This window comes from Eubalaena glacialis, chromosome X, assembly GCF_028564815.1.
Source record: "Eubalaena glacialis isolate mEubGla1 chromosome X, mEubGla1.1.hap2.+ XY, whole genome shotgun sequence".
Taxonomy (NCBI): Eukaryota; Metazoa; Chordata; class Mammalia; order Artiodactyla; family Balaenidae; genus Eubalaena; species Eubalaena glacialis.
In genome coordinates, this window is record NC_083736.1 from 107,928,326 (window position 1) to 107,947,982 (window position 19,657).

Here is a 19,657-nt window from a genome sequence, read left to right on the forward strand (position 1 = left end):
TTGTCCTTTGGTATTGAGGGTTTGTGTCTATATTATAATCATACATTTATTTGTGAAAACACAGTTTATGAATTAAGATAAAAATGGACCTCTGTTTACCATCTAGACGGGGAGTATTTTTTTAGAATATTGAAATCATTATCCTTAGGTTTAAGCTCTGGGTGATTGTGTTTTTAAAGTCTAAATATAATCAAACAGTTATTACAAATTTAGGAATAGCTCATGAAAAGCATGATTCTCTTGTATCCTGTCACTTTCAAACTGAAACACAGAAGACTGTTTTTAATAAGAGATTAAAGGGGTGATTTCTGAAGGTCATGAGCAAGGAAGCCAGCTGCTTGCCCAACGGGGTAGTCTACTTCTTGTTCCCAATTGAGTATAACGTGAGAAGAACTCAAACAGGGTAAGGATTAAGTCAGAAGAAGGAAGCCTCTAGCGCCTCAGTCTTATATAACAACTCTCCTTGGCCTGAAGATGATAAATTCTCAGAATATAAATATTAGGAACAATAAAAACTTAATAGCTGCATATTAACAGAGGTGATAACATTACCAAGCAAGCAGTGACTGAAAAATGGAGCTATTTCCTTAGAGAAAAGAAGTTTCAAAATGACCACTGACTGCCAGGGCTGATGACCTATAATTTGTAAACTTGTAAAGATGAACTTACATAAGTGGTTTTTCTAAGAAAGTGTCAAGTCACTACTTGCATCTTCTGGTTATTTCCAGACACCATAAATTTAAAATAGTATAATAACATGAAAATAATGTGTGTGGGTTGACTGAGGAAATGACAATTCTACACTAAGGGTATTAATGTGTCAAGTGCTTTTAAAAGTCTGATTATTAAAATGTATTGGGAAACTTGTGTGGTTCATGATCCTGACAGCTAGTCCAACAATCTGGAAAGTCTGGCCTTAGAAAAAATTTCACTGTGACAACAAAGGGGGGAAAAAAAAAATGGGTAGGAAACACCAGTAACATTAAGACCATGTCACTCATACAGATTGCCAACAAACACATGAAAAGATGCTCAACATCACTAATCATTAGAGAAATGCAAGTCAAAACCACAATGAGGTATCACCTCACACTGGTCAGAATGGCCATCAACAAAAAAATCTACAAACAATAAATGCTGGAGAGGGTGTGGAGAAAAGGGAACCCTCTTGCACTGTTGGTGGGAATGTACATTGATACAGCCACTATGGAGAACAGTATGGAGGTTCCTTAAAAAACTAAAAGTAGAACTACCATACGACCCAGCAATCCCACTACTGGGCATATACCCTGAGAAAACCATAATTCAAAAAGACAGATGTACCACAATGTTCATTGCAGCACTATTTACAATAGCCAGGACACAGAAGCAACCTAGGTGTCCACTGACAGATGAATGGATAAAGAAGATGTGGCACATATATGCAATGGAATATTACTCAGCCATAAAAAGACACGAAATTGAGTTATTTGTAATGAGGTGGCTGGACCTAGAGTCTGTCATATAGAGTGAAGTAAGTCAGAAAGAGAAAAACAAATACTGTATGCTAACGCACATATATGGAATCTAAAAAAATCGGTACTGATGAACCTAATGGCAGGGCAGGAATAAAGATGCAGATGTAGACAATGGACTTGAGGACACAGGTGGGGAAGGGGAACCTGGGACAAAGTGAGAGAGTAGCACTGACATAAATACACTACCAAATGTAAAATGGATGGCTAGTGGGAAGCTGCTGCATAGCACAGGGAGATCAGCTCGGTGCTTTGTGACGACCTAGAGGGGTGGGATAGGGAAGGTGGGAGGGAGGCTCAAGAGGGAGGGGATATGGGGATATATGTATACGTATAGCTGATACACTTTGTTGTACAGCAGAAACTAACACAACAGTGTAAAGCGATTATACTCCAATAAAGATATATATAAAAAAAAAGACCATGTCACGAACAAGAAAGAGCTTGATAAGCTGAAAAATTTAAGAGCTGAGAGCAGCTCTTTTTGTCTCCAATAAATTGCTTATTCTCAAATCCATTAGACTACCTTTTATTTTTTAGAATACTGAAGAAAAAGATTCTGATAATTACTCTGAATTTATCCAGAGCCAATGCCAATATTTGAAACTTCCCCAGCATTATGGAACCTGGAATACCGTTCAACTACAGGGACTCTATTTCTAACAGAGAATAAAGGAAGATGGGTGTTACCCATTGTTACCAAACAATGATGGTAATGACAGATATGTAAGACATGACAAAAAATGCGGTCTTTCTGACTTCTTGGACAGCCACCTTGTTCCAATTTTATCTAAAATAACAAAATTAGTGTTAATTTATGTAGCCAAAGTATTGGTCTATGTTAACTGTACTTGTCGCTGATCTTAGATTAGGAAGACCAAGAAGGGACCATCAAATAATAAAGCTTACCAGATCAGTTTACAGTGAAGAAAACTGTTTCGTATTTCACCAAGAGAGAATGATTTTTGAGACTAATTGTTACCTATCATAATACTCACAGTAAATAAACTCTGGATAATATTGAACTCTGAACACTTAGTAGATAAGAAAATCATCTTACTCTGTGGCCTGTGGTAGGTAACAGATTACATAAAAGAAGCAACTATAAAAGTCCGTGCTCTGTAAGGAAGAATTTTAACCTGTTCAGTAAAATATTATGTGGGCTTTTAAAATGGAAAATGAGGGAACATGCCAAACTTCTGTCCAAGATACTATTAGAATTTAAATTAGCAGAACATACTTTTTAGTTGAAACTTCAAGATGAAAACCATAGATATTGCACAAGTAAAACATTCTGCAACATATTGATATATTTGTAAGATAATAATTTGTAGTGTGGCCAACAATATATGCCCAGATAAGGCGTACAGATGGTCTCTGATATTTTCTAAGAAAGACAGTTTAAAATAAAATCCTGGCTACATTTTTTGGTCTTTGATGTTACAAAACTGCTTATTTTATGATTTGACAAGAATCTGGGGGTAAAGAAATTAGTCTCTATGCTTAATAGAAGTGCACACACTTACGCAGTTCACCAGCTGCATTTCGCCCACCAACTGCATACAGGTATCCTTTGAGGGCACTTAGGTGGAAGAAGGTGCGCTTTTCATTTAAAGATGCAACTTGCATCCACTTATTGTATCGAGGATCAAATCTGAAGACTGTATCAACTGCCGTTTTTCCTTTTGTGTCATAATTACTCTGTCCACCAACGACGTACAGGAAATTTCCAATGACAGCAATGCCATGCTGGTACCTTGGGGCATCCATGGGGGCTAAGGACTTCCACTCGTGAGCCTTTTCATCATACATGCGCAATTCCTTGCTGACAACCAGCTGCTGCCTCAGCACTCCTCCTAGTGTAACCAAATGAGTGGTGTCAGACCGAATGGCAGTCCTGTCTGACTGCATCACTGGCTGCATATATGGCATCATTTGGTAATTGCTGGCTTCCAAAAGGAGATTCACACACGTGTTGTCAGTTCTCATGAAATCCACGGTTTGCACGTAATTAATGAGCTCCTGTGGTGTCATCAGTGGAAATCGTATGTTCTTCATTAATTTTGCAGCAAAGTCCATCCGAGGCTCTTCCAGGCGTAGCCAGCGACAGGTAGCCTTAAAGAGCTCAAGTTCAGTGCAGTACTTAAGGCTATTACTGGAAAGCACAAAGGCAAGACGTTCAAAAGGGAGTTTCAAGAACTCCCCGGTGCTCAGCAACGCAGGAAAATTCTTCAAGACGAAACTGTTAACGTATTTATCCACTTCTGTCAGATTGTAGGTGTTGGCAATCCGCCCAACTTCGACACAATTGTCTAAAGTGACCTATTAAGCCAATTACAAAAAATTAAAACCCAACTACTTTCGTGGCACTCACGCCTGGATACATAAATACCTGTACTAGAATAAGAGTAAATATGCTTTTTACTGTCCATATAGATGCAAATAAAGCTTCCTTTCTCCATATATTAACGATTTAAAGGGAATTCACAAACCACCCTTACCTAATCCAATAGAAAGGTGACTAAAAGAAAATGCTCATTCCAAGTCAGTAGATTGAAAGTTACTCTAAGAAACAATGGTATAACTTGACTATGGCCAAAATAATTACTTTTCTCTCCTCAAAATGTGTCCTCGCCACCCCCACCCAAATACTAAGAAAATTCTGGCCAGATGGAAGTTCTGGAAAAATAGAAAGTTATTCTATTATGAACCATCTCAATCCACTTTTCAGTCATGATTCTTAAAAGTAACTCAGCTAGCAGATCCACACACAGAAAAACTCTAGCACCCGATCCCTAAATGTCTCTTTCATGTCAACAGGCATCATTCATCACTATGATTCATTTTGATTCCTTCAAAAGTTATTGCTTATAGTGAAGATAATTTAATAGGACCATTATTCCTAGGGTAAAGCTATTCTCCATATTATTTATGTAGAAACAGAAGCAAGGAAATCACTTTCTTGAGGCCTGGAATGGGTGTTTCTACATCAAATCATTCCTTTTGTTTAGTTTTTGGTATGTATGCTGATGGCTGGCACCATAGTTTTCCTTAGCCACCCTCTTACCCTCAGCATACTGTAGCTCTGCCTGGAGTCCACGTTAGCCCCCCAAGATTTCCCCAGCACAGAGTAAAATATACCAAAAACGGGAGCCATGAAAAGGAGAGAAGGAGGCTATGGAGAGGCCTATCTTCAGCAGGAAGTCTTTTCAGTGCTCTACTAAATGATTGGTCAAAAATGAAAATAGGAAAATCATATCAGCAGATATTATGTAAAGCATAAGTCACAAAAACAAGCCTACCATATAAATGTCTGTCTGTGTGTGTGTGTGTGTGTGTGTGTGTACAAACAGAGAGACAGGTCAAAGGCAAAGGATTCAAATGTTTTTTCTTAATTTTGTCAGGGTGTGTGTTCACAAATGTTACATAAACCTCATTGATGCAACTGTATTATTAACAGATTGGCAGATGCTTATGAGAAAATTGGCTGATCCTTCTATCATCTTTCTATGGAAAAGCTGAAATGACTCCTCTGCATAAAGTAACAGCCCAGTTATGATATAATACCACTGAAAGCTCTAAGGCCAACACACGCACACACATGCTGCTATTTTCACAGATTTATTACTCAAGAAGAATTTGAACTCTTTTAAGCATCCTATTTGCTTCACAAAAATCATCAACAATTTTAAATGGTTATTATACTTAATAGCTATGTATTTAAAAATACCTAAAATAAATTGTAACACAAAAGAACCGGGAAAAATAAATTAACAAATTATGGGCCTTTTGAAATCCACAGTTTAATACTGTTCAGTACCTTGGTTAATAATAAAAAATACATTTTAATCCACTTTTAGGAGTGGCAGGTTGGTGTCTCATACAATTTTAAGTTGTGTAAATGAAGTTACAGTTAAAGCCTCATTGCCCAAATCACCCCAGGTGGAAGGGATTGCTGTTTGGGGTAGTAGATCCACTTTATAAGGTAAGTAAGACATAGTCCTTCCCCAGAGCAAGGGTAATTTTCACTGTTTTTTTTTTTTTTTGGCAGTGCCACGCGGCATGCAGGATCTTAGCTCCCCGACCAGAGATTGAACCCGAGCCCCCTGCAGTGGAAGCGCGGAGTCTTAACCAATGGACCACCAGGGAAGTCCCAATTTTCATTTTTGAAGATGTTTGCTAATATGGATAAGCAAAAGTTGATGAAAACACAAATATATTTCCTAAGTATGCAGATTCTTATCATTACTGATATGATTACAAATAAAAACAACAAAGAATGTATATTTTAAATGGGCAAAATGATAGCATTGGTTGTTAGTCACCAAATTTAAATCTAAATTTATAGCATATAATACAAACCAAGATTAACAGAAACCAAACTGTGTAATTTAGAACTGGGATCAAGGTATTTAGTTCCTTCCTCTTTCCTTCTTCAGTTTCATTCAATAAGAAAACAGTTACTAAAACAACAGGATAAAAAAATCTACCTTGTATTTAAGGGCATTTGGAAAATCCCTTCTATATATCAGATATACAGATGCACAGGACTGGAAAATCCTTGACAGACTACTTAGTCAATATAGATAGCTGCCTACTCTTTCCTTTAAAAAAAAAATCACCAGAGAATGGTATTTCATAACCTTCTGAATTGTCATCTTCTTGAATAGAAAGACTAAGTAATTTCTATAGCTCATGTACAATAGCTACCACACTGTGGGTATATAGCAAAGGTTAAATACTACGATTATCAGCAATATAAAAATTAAAGACGTGATGATAGATACAACTAAAAATAGAATATCTGCTGAATTAACATAGCAAATTACTAGAACCTTATTAATTTTAAATGAGACTCAGATAAGAAAAATATGTAATAGGAAATTAGTTTTTATGAAGTGCATGTAATCAAAGCTAAAAAAATTAATTGTAGACTATAGGGATTGTAGAAGCACAGTCTAGAATAACAGTTAGCAATATAAACAGATCAAAAATGATGCAATAGCGGTAAACAATTTTTGGAAAGATACAGGATTATTCAATTATAGTTCATTTTAATGCATTCTCAGTCATGATTCTTAAAAGTGCTTCAGCTTGCATAGTCCTGAACATTTAGCCTAGACAATATTAAATAATGAATACGTACATTAATATAACATACAATGCAATTCATGTACATAATAGAATACATTACATTTTAAAATATAAAACATGAATTTAAAGCTTATTAAAAAAACCAAACTCATAAGTAGAAAGAACTCTAATTTCATCTGAATATATACCCTGGCCAAAATTCCAAAGAATCATTACAGAAGTTAAGCCAAATAATTATATTAGAGTTTTAAAGGATAGAGAAGCAAAAAAAGGACAAAATTTCTCAACTGCTTATGAGAACCAATGACATTTTAAAAATAATCAAGTGTACATTTAAGTTTCCTTGATATAAATTACTATAAATTATTCTACTGTAATCAAGCAACCTTCATGGTCATCCTAAAGGCAGTTCTAAGCATCATAATTCTCAATTGTCGTTAACGTCCTGGTATTCACTGCTGCAATATTAAATTGTTCAAATCACACCTGATGTACCTAAACGCTGTGATTAACATAATTTGATACTTTAATGACAGCTTTCATCAGCAATCTGTGATGTTTTGTTGCTGAAATTCAGTGTCTTATACAAATAAATTCCCATTTAGGAAAAAAAAAGCAAATGAGTATCTGCTTTTGTACTCTCAAAGGGAGAGCAAACACTAAGAAATTAGCTGGCAAATTTGGGGGGACTCCTCAGATATTCAATGTACCAAATTCTCCTTAGCACTATCTAGTTTATTAAAATGACAGCCTGACATCAAGTACAACCAATGCAGAGAGAGAAAGCACGTCCACAGAAAAAGACTGGGAAGAAATCAAACAAGCTACTTTCGGGGGTCGAGGATATAACAGGCATCGTCTCCTGGGCCTCCTTCCACAGGTGAGAACATCACAGGACACAAGGAAGGGACCTTTTGGTAAGAAGAACAAAAGGATGATAAGAAAACTAAAGCCTTTCTCTCCCAGTCTTGTCTCTCTTCACATGATGAGTGCCATTTGAGGTGAATACTGATGGTGTGTCCAGCTTGGGGAATCCAATTTTCTTATTCCTTTGCACTTTGAATGCACTTCCCCTGCTGGTTGCAGTATTAGTGATCACAATGGTCTTTGGGGGGGTAAATTGGTTTAGGCCCAGGCTGAGATTCTTCTTTCCCTACAGAGTCCCAGATGGCAGATGGGCAAGAATGGGCTGGTTAAAGTTATATGCAGGGATGATATTTAGAATATTTGAGTACCAACTAATCAGAATAGATGCTCGACCATAAACAACCAGTATCTGGGTACTACTTACTGAATATCAGCCTTAGCAATAAGGAAAACAAGACTGGTTTGGTGGGGAGGGAAACAGTTTTGATTCATTGTAAAATTATCTATACAATTTTTTCTTTAATTTGCATTGAACCTCCCCAAAAGCATTACCTGGAAAGACATGTTAATTAATCTTAATGGATAAATCCAATTTAGATTAAAGAAGAAATGTGAAATATATGTACTATACAGGAAACCCTTACGTCAAAAAGAACATTCCCAAAGCTTGCTGCTGCTATCATCACATTATAGCAAAAGAAGCTGTCTTTTCTAATAACTTCTTCTGATTCCCTTCATTGTTGCCTTTTCTCCCACAAATGCACCTCCCTTGTTCTCCAAGGTCTCCCACTCTTCTTTACCCCAGTCACCTCAATAAATTTCTCTACACTTCATTGTGATCCCCCCAACCTGATCAGTGACAATAAATGTACAGGTGGAACCAATGATAGACCTGTATCAAGAAAAAAAATAAGCACTTTAAAAAAATGAGTTTAAAGAAAGACCACACCAAGTCTAAAGCACAGGGGCAGCTTCATTCTTTGATTAAATATGCTTTTATGTAAAAAAGAAAATGGTTTCTTGCTTACCTTCATTCTGTTCTGTTTATTCCGTATAACTAAATTTAAATGGTAATATTTCCACCTCAATTACAAATGTTCTATTTCAGCAACCTTACATTAAATTGGGTTTTACGGGCTAGCCTGTAATCCTCCATAACAGTAATAATGTGGGGAAAACGCTAGATGTTACAAATTCCAAATGGCAAACAAATGATAAACAAAAAATTTGACTACAACCTGTTTGTAAATCAGGGAATGGCTGTACGGGATTTAGCATGCTGTAGTTATGCAGTGTCATAAGACAAAAACTAATGTAACTTTTGTAGGTATGTAACTAAACAAAGGTAAATTTCCATTATCTCCAAGATATATGACAGTAAGTGTTTTTAGTTTTATAGAAAATTTTACCTACTCTGCTTTATATCCTTCACTGTCATCCTTCTGTTTTCTTTTCATGCTCCTCTTTTCTATAACTACCAAGAAAATCACACAGCAAGAACAAAAGTACCAGATACTATAAACTCTAATACTAATTACAACCCTAAGATAAAAGTATTACTGCAAAGGAAGGCAAAGGTCGGAGGCAAGGGGTTCTTGTTCTATTGAGCCTGATGCTCCCTTATAGAAAACTGGCGTCTCTATCACACCAAAGGCAAGTGGGGCTTTATTATTGGTTGTTTTTTCTTTTTTAAGCAATATAGAGTTGTTCATTTTATTTTTTTAATTTTAATTTTATTTATTTATTTTAAAAATTTATTTTTATTTATTTTTTATTTTTGGCTGTGTTGGGTCTTTGTTGCTGTGCGTGGGCTTTCTCTGGTTGCGGCGAGCAGGGGTTACTCTTCCTTGCAGTGCGAGGGCTTCTCATTGCAGTGGCTTCTCTTGTTGTGGAGCATGGGCTCTAGGCGCATGGGCTTCAGTAGTTGTGGCACGCAGGCTCAGTAGCTGTGGCACGTGAGCTCTACAGCATAGGCTCAGTAGTTGTGGCGCACCGGCTTAATTGCTCCGCAGCATGTGGGATCTTCCCGGGCCAGGGCTCGAACCCGTGTCCCCTGCATTGGCAGGTGGATTCTTAACCACTGCGCCACCAGGGAAGCCCTTAATTTTTATTTTAAAAAAGTTTTATTGGAGTATAGTTGATTTACAATTTTGTGTTAGTTTCAGGTATACAGCAAAGTGAATCAATTATACATATACCCACTCTCTTTTAGATTCTTCTCCCATGTAGGTCATTACAGAGTACTGAGTAGAGTTCCCTGTGCTATACAGTAGGTCCTTATTAGTTATCTATTTTATGTATAGTAGTGTGTATCTGTCAATTATTATCATATTGAAAGTTATCATTCAAAATTAACATATAAATGCTTTGTGGATGATTTGCTGAGTCACATTTTATGTACCACTGCTCCTCTTCATCCACACAAATGGTTAAGTATGGATACAAAAGAACTGTGTTCGAAGCTAATTTTTCTTTCTAGAAGCTCAAACCCAAGTAGTGTTTTGGTTATATGAACTATAATCCTACTATATCATTAAAAACATAAACCTATTTCCTCAAAACATTTGGGTTAAGCACACAATCATGAGACTGTTATATTTTAAAATTATCTAAAATAACTTAACCTTGTGGGAGAACTAAAAACAAATCTACCTTTGAAAAATATTTATATTATCTTGAAACTTTCAGTTCTTATACATAGGAAAGGCACCAGGGCTATTGTTTTTCCTGATTCATTTGACTGCTGAGAAGGAAAGGGGTAATAGAGTAAGCCTGAATATTTAACTAAGATATGGAATGCATGAAAGAAGGATAAAGGAAAAGTTGGATTTTATATAATCCTTAAACTAATAATCCACCAACTTTTCTCAAAAATTAGCATGGATTCTGAGAGGGAAGATTTCCAACGTAAAATCACATAGACATATCCTAAGCAAACAGGATGAAAGACAAGTAAATAGTATGGTACTAAGAAAAGAGGTGTTTCCTCAAAGCTCATAGGCAAGAAAGTTCTAAAACGAAGAGTGTTGGCGTAAACTATAGCACAAGTAAGCTTTGTCAGGGACATGTCTCTTCTCCTTTAGAAATGGGCTTTAGGATATCTGCAGAGACACTAGGAATGAAAAACATAACCTTTAAGACAATATTGAGTGTTTATAAAAATGAAGAAATTTTCAAAAGGGCAAAAACATACAGTTATAATAAAAGCTTCAAGGAGGTTAAGGAACCAACATTCTAATTACAGGAAATTTGTCAATATTGCAAAATTACTATGATATCATCTTGAAATAAACTTGCTTTAAATAGAGTTATCTAGAACAAAATTATTTTTTAATACTGTTATTTTGATGTGTATGTTTTTATAACTTCACAAATCATGCTTTACCCAGTTTGGTTCTTTTCTTTCAAACTAAGGAACTGATCACAACGAATATCTTAAGTGATAAGTACAATAGGTCAACAGTGTCTATGGTTAGTGATTAGTTCCAAGGAAATTATGGCACTGTACCTAGTTTGGCTCAGGACAACCACATATTGCTAAGATCAGTGTAAAGCAATGTTAAGAGTTGATAAATGTAAGCATCAAGTGTTATTAATTTAAGGGTCTCAACTAAAATGAGGCACTGTCCTCAGGAACCGGGTGACTGTAAGTAGTTCACTGATTGGTGGTTGTATGTACCCTCTCTTATCTATCAAAAAAGGCTGAAAATGACTCAGTAGGTGATGTGTCTCTATAGAATCAAGACTCATATCCTTACAGATTTACACATAGACGTTACTTCTTCTCAAGATCCAACTCCCATATTTAAAGGAAGAAAAAAATGACTGAGTCTATCTTAAAAGACTTCTAGAACCTCAGATTACTTTCCCACAGAATTCCATTTAAGAAACCTGTTTGTATAAAATCATTAAGGTGAATAAAACCAAATTATAATATGTAACGTTATCAAACAGGTTAAGGAATATATCGTTATCAAACACTATTACTGTCTAATGTCATTTGATTACACAGAAGGCTTTTCTTAAATGATTCTATTCTGTAAAAATGCACCTGCACTGTTTTCCCATCGACCTGCTTCTAGACCATATACGACGTGACACCTCTCTCTAATGGCCAGAGTTTCACGTCTATACAACAGATTCATGAGTCTACTCTAAACAGGCTACGACGGAGTCCACCGCAGGAAAAGATTTGATTTGAAAATGTCTTACCCCAGATATGAGAAATACTTTGCAGAAGTCCAAAACCGGCAGAATCTGTAGAAAACTGGCAGCTTCCAGTGTGTCTTGAAGGTTGTCCATATTAAGAGAAAGCTTTGCAGTGTAAATGAAATCAATAATTTTCCTTAAACCGACTTTGCTCACGCCATGAAGCTTAATGCACATTAAATCTTGTTCTTTCATTCCACCTTAAATAAAAAGACACTCCATTAAATGACCGTGGATAATTTAATTAAGGTCAAACTCACTTCTGCTGCTAACTAGATATGATAAAATCAGGGAAATTTTATTCTGTGTAGCATTTGTATCAGAGTCAGGTTTCTGCATATTTTACAGTTAAAAGAGAGTACTTTAAAAAGGAATATCTCTATACTAATGGAGGTGGTATATACGATGCAAGTGCTTCCAAAACGTTCTCCTGTCACTTCAGATCTTTTGATGGATTAGAGATTGTATTAGTGGGGATTGTATTAGTCTCTGATGGCCCATTCAGATATGTGTCTGGGAAAGCAAAGCTATGAGATAAAGGTGGACAGAAGAATAAGAAAGGTACATCCGTTTTCCAGGTTAAAAAAGGGCCACCCGCAACTGTACATACTGGGTGTCTATTCCTTTTGAAACTCTTTCTTCTTGTAAAGACACTGACCAAAAGAACTGAATCTTCCTTTACCAATACAAGGATTTAAACACATATTTTTCATACTGTTTTAATGTGGAAGCAGAGTTTAGAAAGGCAAGCTACCTGTGAACATAGCCTTGAAGTAATCACTAGCAGAGGCCATCATGACTCTGTGCACAGGGAAGGCGTCATCTGTGTCCCCTGGCATCAGGGTCACGTCACAGAGCAACCCTTCAAGTCGGAGCTGGTCAAACCCCTACAACAAGAACATGAGATGAGCTGCTCGGCAAGGTAAAATGGGAATACAGATCTCTGTGTGCTAGAATTCTCTTGACGTATTAACGTGTGGGGAATATATTTGGAACATAAAGCCAGTAGAATAATGACTCAGAAGAAGAAAAAAACTGAACAGCTTACTTGATATGTGGCAATATATATTTAACTCACTGTAGAAAAAAGATAAGATTAATTTGGATTAAGAACAAATAAGGAAAGAGTATATACATTCACTTATTTATATAACCATTGGCTTTCACAGTATTTTGGGAAAAAAATTACCACGTACACTTTATTTTCCCATGTGCAGAATTAGTTCCAGTTTGTGAAGAAGGAAAGAGTTCTGGAGATGGATGGTGGTGACGGATGCACATTATGAATGTATTTAATACTGCCGAATGGTACACTTAAAAATGGTTAAGATGGTAAATTTTATGATATGCATATTTTATCACAATAAAAAAATGGAGAATAAAAAAAGGTTTTTGCAAGATGGAATCTGTAGTTTCAAAAATGGAAATGTACTGTTATAAAAAATCATGAAGATACTCATACAAATTACTTTTATTTATTTATTTATTTTAATATATACAGCAGGTTCTTATTAGTTTAATTTATTTATTTGTTTGTTTATTTATTTATGGCTGCATTGGGTCTTCGTCGCTGCGCACGGGCTTTCTCTAGCTGCGGCGAGCGGGGGCTACTCCTCCATGCGGTGCGCGGGCTTCTCATTGCAGTGGCTTCTCTCTGTTGCAGAGCACCGGTTCTAGGCGCACGGCCTTCAGTAGTTGTGGCATGCGGGCTCAGTAGTTGTGGCACACGGGCTTAGTTGCTCCACGGCACGTGGGATCTCCCCGGACCAGGGCTTGAACCCGTGTCCCCTGCATTAGCAGGAGGATTCTTAACCACTGCACCACCAGGGAAGTCCTACAAATTACTTTCTAATAATATAATGTAATATAATAATGTAATACAACAAGAACTAATAGCAAGGATTATTCTATCCCCTTCTTATTTTAATGACCCCAAATAAAACTTTTATTTAAAGTCGTGTTTCATGGATTTAAGAAGCAAAAGGCACGACATACTGAAGAATGCAGTTTCAGAAATAGTGATCCTGCACATATGTATAATATAAATCTTAGTCTAAACATCTTCTCGTCATAATTTTTAAATTGCTTTTTAAAGAAAATGCTTGAATCTACAGAACTAGAACTTCAAAGAGATAATGTGATCCAGCCACTTTCTCTCTGGAGAGAGATATAAATATTTTTATTCCAAGAATATTTATACATTATACATATACTTTAGAACAGGATTATGTATCACATTTTCCTCTCTCCAACAGTGATTGACATATGTTTTCGTTCACAAATATCAACTCTTTCACAAATGCCCCTTTTCCTTTGTAAACACAAACATTTCCCCACCCCCGCGCCCCCTCAATATTTTCCTTTCTCCATTGCTAAATCATCTCCTGTTCCTGTTATTTAGAAAAGTAGAGGTAAAAAGAGATGTCCATTTTAGGGAACTATTTTCATGGAGAAGGTAGGAAGTGGCTTTTTGAAAATTCACATATGGAGTCTAAATTGCAGTAAGTTTAAGGGGATTGCCTTTCAAACGTATGTGAGCATACGAGAACTGGGAAGTCCTGAATGCGACCACTGGGGCTGGGGATGGGATGGCCAAGCCACTGGGGAGGAGGGAGCCATCAGGGAGAAGAGCTGAGGGACTAGGATGTTTGAATTCCCCAGTGCTTGGCACATAGTTGGCACTTAACAAATGTTCAGTTAATGCTTGACCAAACAAACCAGACTTTACCCAGAAGCCACCACTTGGTATTAAAAACAACAACAACATGTAGAACTTGCATTCTGTAACAAGCTAACTAGAAACCAGGAACTTTATTTGTGAACCTACTCTCAATAATAAAATAAATTGTGCCTAGAGTGCTTATTTGTGGTAAACTGTACAGGCTAAGATGAGAGAAGAGGAATTGAACCAGGGTTTGGGGGGAAAAGGTTGGCTCCCAAGGGCTTGGCTTTTTTCTCCTTTAGATAAATTTCAGGTTTAAAAAATTTAGATATATGTTTGTTGTAAAAATACAGAAGGATAAAAATTGAAAACTAAAGTCCACCTCTTCTACTTACTAAGAGTAACTACTGTTAACAGTTTAGTATATATACTTCCAGGCCACTTTCTACACATATGCGTATAGGAGTTTTTAAAGTAGGATACTACACTTACTGTTATGCATCTTTTGGGGGGAGGGGTGGGGCCCTCCGGGACGCACAGCATGCGGGATCCTAGTTCCCCAACCAGGGATAGAACCTGCGCCCCTGCAGTGGAAGCGCGGAGTCTCAACCACTGGACCGCCAGGGAAGTCCCCTGTTCCGCATTTTTAAAATTCACCTGAGCGTGTAACACGGACAGCCCTCTGTCTCAGTACACACAAATCCACTTCATTCTTTTTAGTGGATGCACAGAATTTCATGGGGTATGGGGCCTACCATAATTATTCATCCATTCCTCACTTTTGGTCTCTCAACTTTTGCTATTACAAGCAATGCTGCAATGATCTTCCTTGTACATATACTTACTTGTGTGAGTAGATCTGTGGGAGATATTCCTAGAAGTGGAATTGTTGGTTTAAACAATATATACTTTTAAAGTTTTAATAGCTACTGGCAAGTTAAAGCATATAGTTTATCTTGGGAAATTTATCATACCTTGGGTACTGGCAAAAAAGAGAGATGTCAAGATACCCATCAGATGAAACTAGGTACAGTATGCCGCCTTACTTTATTTTTATTCAGCAAATAACTTTTTAATCTTCCTCTCTAAGGTATATGTAGATAACATCTTTGAAAGGCAATCATGGCTTCTTCAGTCAAAAGCAATGATTGTATCTAATCAGTTATTTTCTTCCACTAAAAAAAACCCCAAAAACCTTCCCGGCTCATTTGCTGGCCCTCCTGCCTTTAAAATATTCCTACAAATATTTTATACTGAGAATTGAGTAATGTCAGTAGGCTTCTTTCCTACTATTTATTATTCCTTCTTTTCCCCTTTGAAAAAAGGCATGGCTAATGTTTCCTGTATCATTACCTGTGTCATTTCTCATTTGGTCCATATTCCATTAAAACTGCTTGTTGAGGTTTGTATTCAATCTTTAAAATCTCGACAGTTCAGCTAAGACACCAGGAGCTTTTACCCTCTTCACAGATTTGATCATTTTGCTTCCGTTTGCACTATTAAAAAAAAAATCCTCTAACCATTCTCAGTATAATCTGGCGTCCCCACAGAAAGGAAGCTGAGGCTCCTAGACCACTTTTATCACATTCTGAGTATTTTCTATCCTAAGCTTAATTTATCTACCTTTGGCAAATTGTCTGCTTTTGAGAGGTTTTGCATTTGTTTTCACCGCATGTAAAGTAGTTTCCCTTTCTATACATTTCATAACCTTTATTTTCAAATGCAAAATAATCCCACTATCCAATTCCATATTTGCTAATTTTATCCCTGATTATTGCTGTCCTTAACCAAATAAGATCTGTCAATTCAGACTGTTTTCATACAGACCTAAATATCTTGTTTGCATGTTGTTATCTGTACTATCCCAGCTGTGTCTAAAGAGAAAAAAACTAAAGTTCCTTTACAACATACTTTGTCGTACAGAAGTACACAGTCGTTTTTCTAAACAACTTTTATACTCTAATCTTGTGAAGAATGTACACATGAAAAGAAGTGGGGCGGGGGGGACTTCCCTGGTGGTTAAGACTGCACCTCCAATGCAAGGGGCGCGGGTTTGATTCCTGGTCGGGGAACTAAGATCCCACATGCTGCGCAGCGCGTCCAAGAAAATATAAAAATAATAAAAAATTAAAAAATAAAAATAAGAAAAGGGGGGGTCATTCTCTTCCACAATTCTCATCTGCCCTCTGTACGTCTACCTTTTGCTTTCACTGTTATAATCTTTCCCCCTATTTAACTCTAGGAAGATTCTTGAAGATACCTTGCACACTTAAAATGTGTCCTTTTATTATAAAATCATTTTCTTCCACCAAATTTGTACTGATTCCTCTTGCTAGAATTCTATAAACATTTTTGTCTATTTCTGCATGCTAATCCACGATATACAGATACAGCTGTGTTTTATGTAAAATTGCTCAAAGTTTCCCATTAGTCTTTTTGGAGTGTCTTTAAACTGTTTCTACTGCTTTCAACTCAACTTCTTTCTAGCTCAATCCTTATCTTAGTTCTCTATTTTTCTATTTTTTCTGAGCCTTGGGTTCTATTTATGAGGGGATTGTTGTCTGTCCTCAATTTCTTTACTCTATTATTTCCCTTTCCCTCTTCTATTAACATCCCCATATCTTCTTTTTTATTTCTTCTTCACATCCTTTTAGGGAAAAAATAAGCATTAAAAAAAAGGTTCTTAAAAAAAAGGTTCTTCTCTTCTCTGTAGTAAATTTACCTAATATATCGAAACTTCAAATACTATTAAATAGAGGGAGGTACATATGTCATACTCTGAAGGACTGAAACATTTTAAATGAGCTTGATAAATTTTTAAATGGTCACGATAAAACAGAGGAGGGTATGCACTGACATTACACAACTATAATATAGAAACCTGATGAGCTACAAATAATGTATACCAACAGTTGGTTGGATGTCAACAGCTTTCAAAATAAATATAATGCTACTGTGGAAAAAAAGGTAGACTGACACTCTCAGGTATTAAAAAGTAATCTGATAAGCAAATCTTTCCACTAAATTCTGCATTGGCAATAACTTACTAGCAGATTCTATCTAGTTTTGATCAGCGTAATTTCAAAAAGGAAGTGGAGTAAAAAGGAAATGCATCCTAAGAAGAGCAATAAAAATTATTAACGTTAAAATTGTTTTATGAACAAAGATTAAGGAACTAAAAGAAGAGAAGGTAGAGGAATAGGTTTACTCCAATCTTTAAGTAAATGTAATGTATTTGATCAAAGCAATACCACAGTCATGTTTTTATGAGACACTGTTCATTTCACTCAGAGGACAGAAAAGGAACAGATATTAATTAAACTATTCTCATTATATAACACCGCTTGGAGTTTAAAAACTGCTAATGGCTTTCTATCACTGCATTATATCATTATATAAGGCTTTAAAGACTTCTCTAATCTGGCCCCAACTCAACTGTTCAACCTTATTTTTCATTATTTCCCTAAGTATGCTGACCCATCTTATCAGGTTGTTCTCCAGACTACCTCATTGGTAAAAACCCAGGCTTACTCCTTTTCCAGTACCTTTATTGATGCCAATTTATTGTGCTAAATTATGCTATTTTATTCTATTTTTCCACATAGAATATCCTTCAAAGCCGAGTTCAAATTTGACCTCCTATGTAAAGCTATCTCTAACCAAATCTCTAAAAGACTTAGGCATCTGGAGTCTGTAATTAAATTTAGCATTTAATTACAGCTGACCTTTGAACAACATGGGTTTGAACTGCACAGATCCACTTACATGTGAATTTCTTTCAATAGTAAATATTGATACTACAGTACTACACGATCTGCGATTGGCTGAGTCTGCAGATGCGGAACTGCGGATACGTAGGGCCGACTGCATGGAGGGCTGGCACTCCTAACCCCCGCATTGTACAAGGGTCAATGTATAGCCCATAGATTTCTGTTTCCAGCAAAGATGAAGTAACAGGGAGTGGATTTACCTTACTTCTTGAAACAACTCAAAATCAGGCAAAATATATAAAAAATAATAGTTTCACGCTGGATGAAGGAGAGGATCTGTGAAAGAGGAGAAACAACTTAGCGGAGCCCCATGATTGTTTATGGCCTGGAGTTTCCAGAGGTACAGGGAGTGGGAACCCAGGCGAAGCCCAGCATTTTCCCAGGGTTGAGTGTCTTAGGGCAGCTAGGTTTGTAGGGCAGAATACAAGAGGGGAGCTCTGCACAGAGAGAGGGCCATGGAGATCTAAAAACAATCCCCCCTCAAGTATATAGATGAGTACTGATGAGTGCATTTGTCTGGGGCAAAGAACCACCTAAAAGGAGCACAGGGAACACTCTCCAAGGTTCACCAAATGCTGGAAACAGATCCTATTCAAACCACAAGACTGGTAACCTCATAATGCTAGGGCTTTGGGTAAAGAACTCAGAAGGATTTGCCTCGGTACTGGGAAAAAGTTTGCTCTAGAATAAGTGTGAGGTTCCACCTCACAAAGCTTAAAAATAAATAGAAAATACGTTAATGAAAACAGAAAAACTGGGGAAGAAATCAGAATGGAAAGTACCACCAAACTCATGGTGAGTCCCCACCCTACTCCCTACTTTTCCCCGCAGTGTACCCGAGCCTGGACTTAAGGCATCATATAACCTGGAGGCAGTCATCTGGGAGCAGACTAAGAAAGCTCTACTTCTGGCTGGAAGAGCAAGAAAAGGGATTCTGAAAGCTCACAGGGAGTGGAGAAAGATCCATTTTACTTTTTTTCCCTCTGTTTTCCTCTGAGCCCCAATCCCCAGGCAATTCCAAGGCACTGGTGGTGGCAACAGTGACAGTGGTAACAGTGGTGACAGCAAATTCCTAAAATTCTGAGAGGAATCTTTTTTGATCAGATGAAGCCCCAGCTTTCAGGCCAGAGGACCATAAGGAGAGCCCTACAGAACTGGAAAGTACTGGGGAGGTGGTGGAGACGGAGGGTCAGGAAAAAGAGACCCCACAAAGTTCCATACCGTGGAATACTGCTTAACAATAAAAAGGAATAGACTATTGATACACACAACAAAGTAAATGGATCTCAAAGATATTACACAAAGTAAAAGAAGCCACTCTCAAGAGCTCACAGACTGTATGATGTCATTTATATATTCTCAAAAGACAAAAACACAGTGACAGAAAACAGATCAGTAGTATCCAGGGCTTAGAGGTAGGGATAAGTGTGACTACCAAGTGTAACAAGAGAGCATGTTAGGATAATAGAACAGTCCTGCATCTTAATTGTGGTGATGATTACATGAAACAGTATATCTATGAAAACTCACATACGTATAGA

At 36.9% G+C, this 19,657-nt stretch overlaps 1 protein-coding gene across 9 annotated transcripts in view; it reads right to left on the reverse strand.

Annotated features, from left to right (window-relative positions):
• The window catches only part of KLHL13 (kelch like family member 13), a 191,437-nt gene that overhangs the window by 9,036 nt on the left and 162,744 nt on the right, over window positions 1–19,657 (reverse strand). For all 9 annotated transcript variants that reach the window (XM_061177788.1, XM_061177792.1, XM_061177790.1 and 6 more), the window contains 3 exons: window positions 12,439–12,571; window positions 11,688–11,884; window positions 3,041–3,836 (listed from right to left, as the gene is read on the reverse strand). In XM_061177788.1, the coding sequence (XP_061033771.1) occupies window positions 3,041–3,836; window positions 11,688–11,884; window positions 12,439–12,571 (1,126 nt within the window). The remainder of the gene's footprint in view (window positions 1–3,040; window positions 3,837–11,687; window positions 11,885–12,438; window positions 12,572–19,657) is intronic.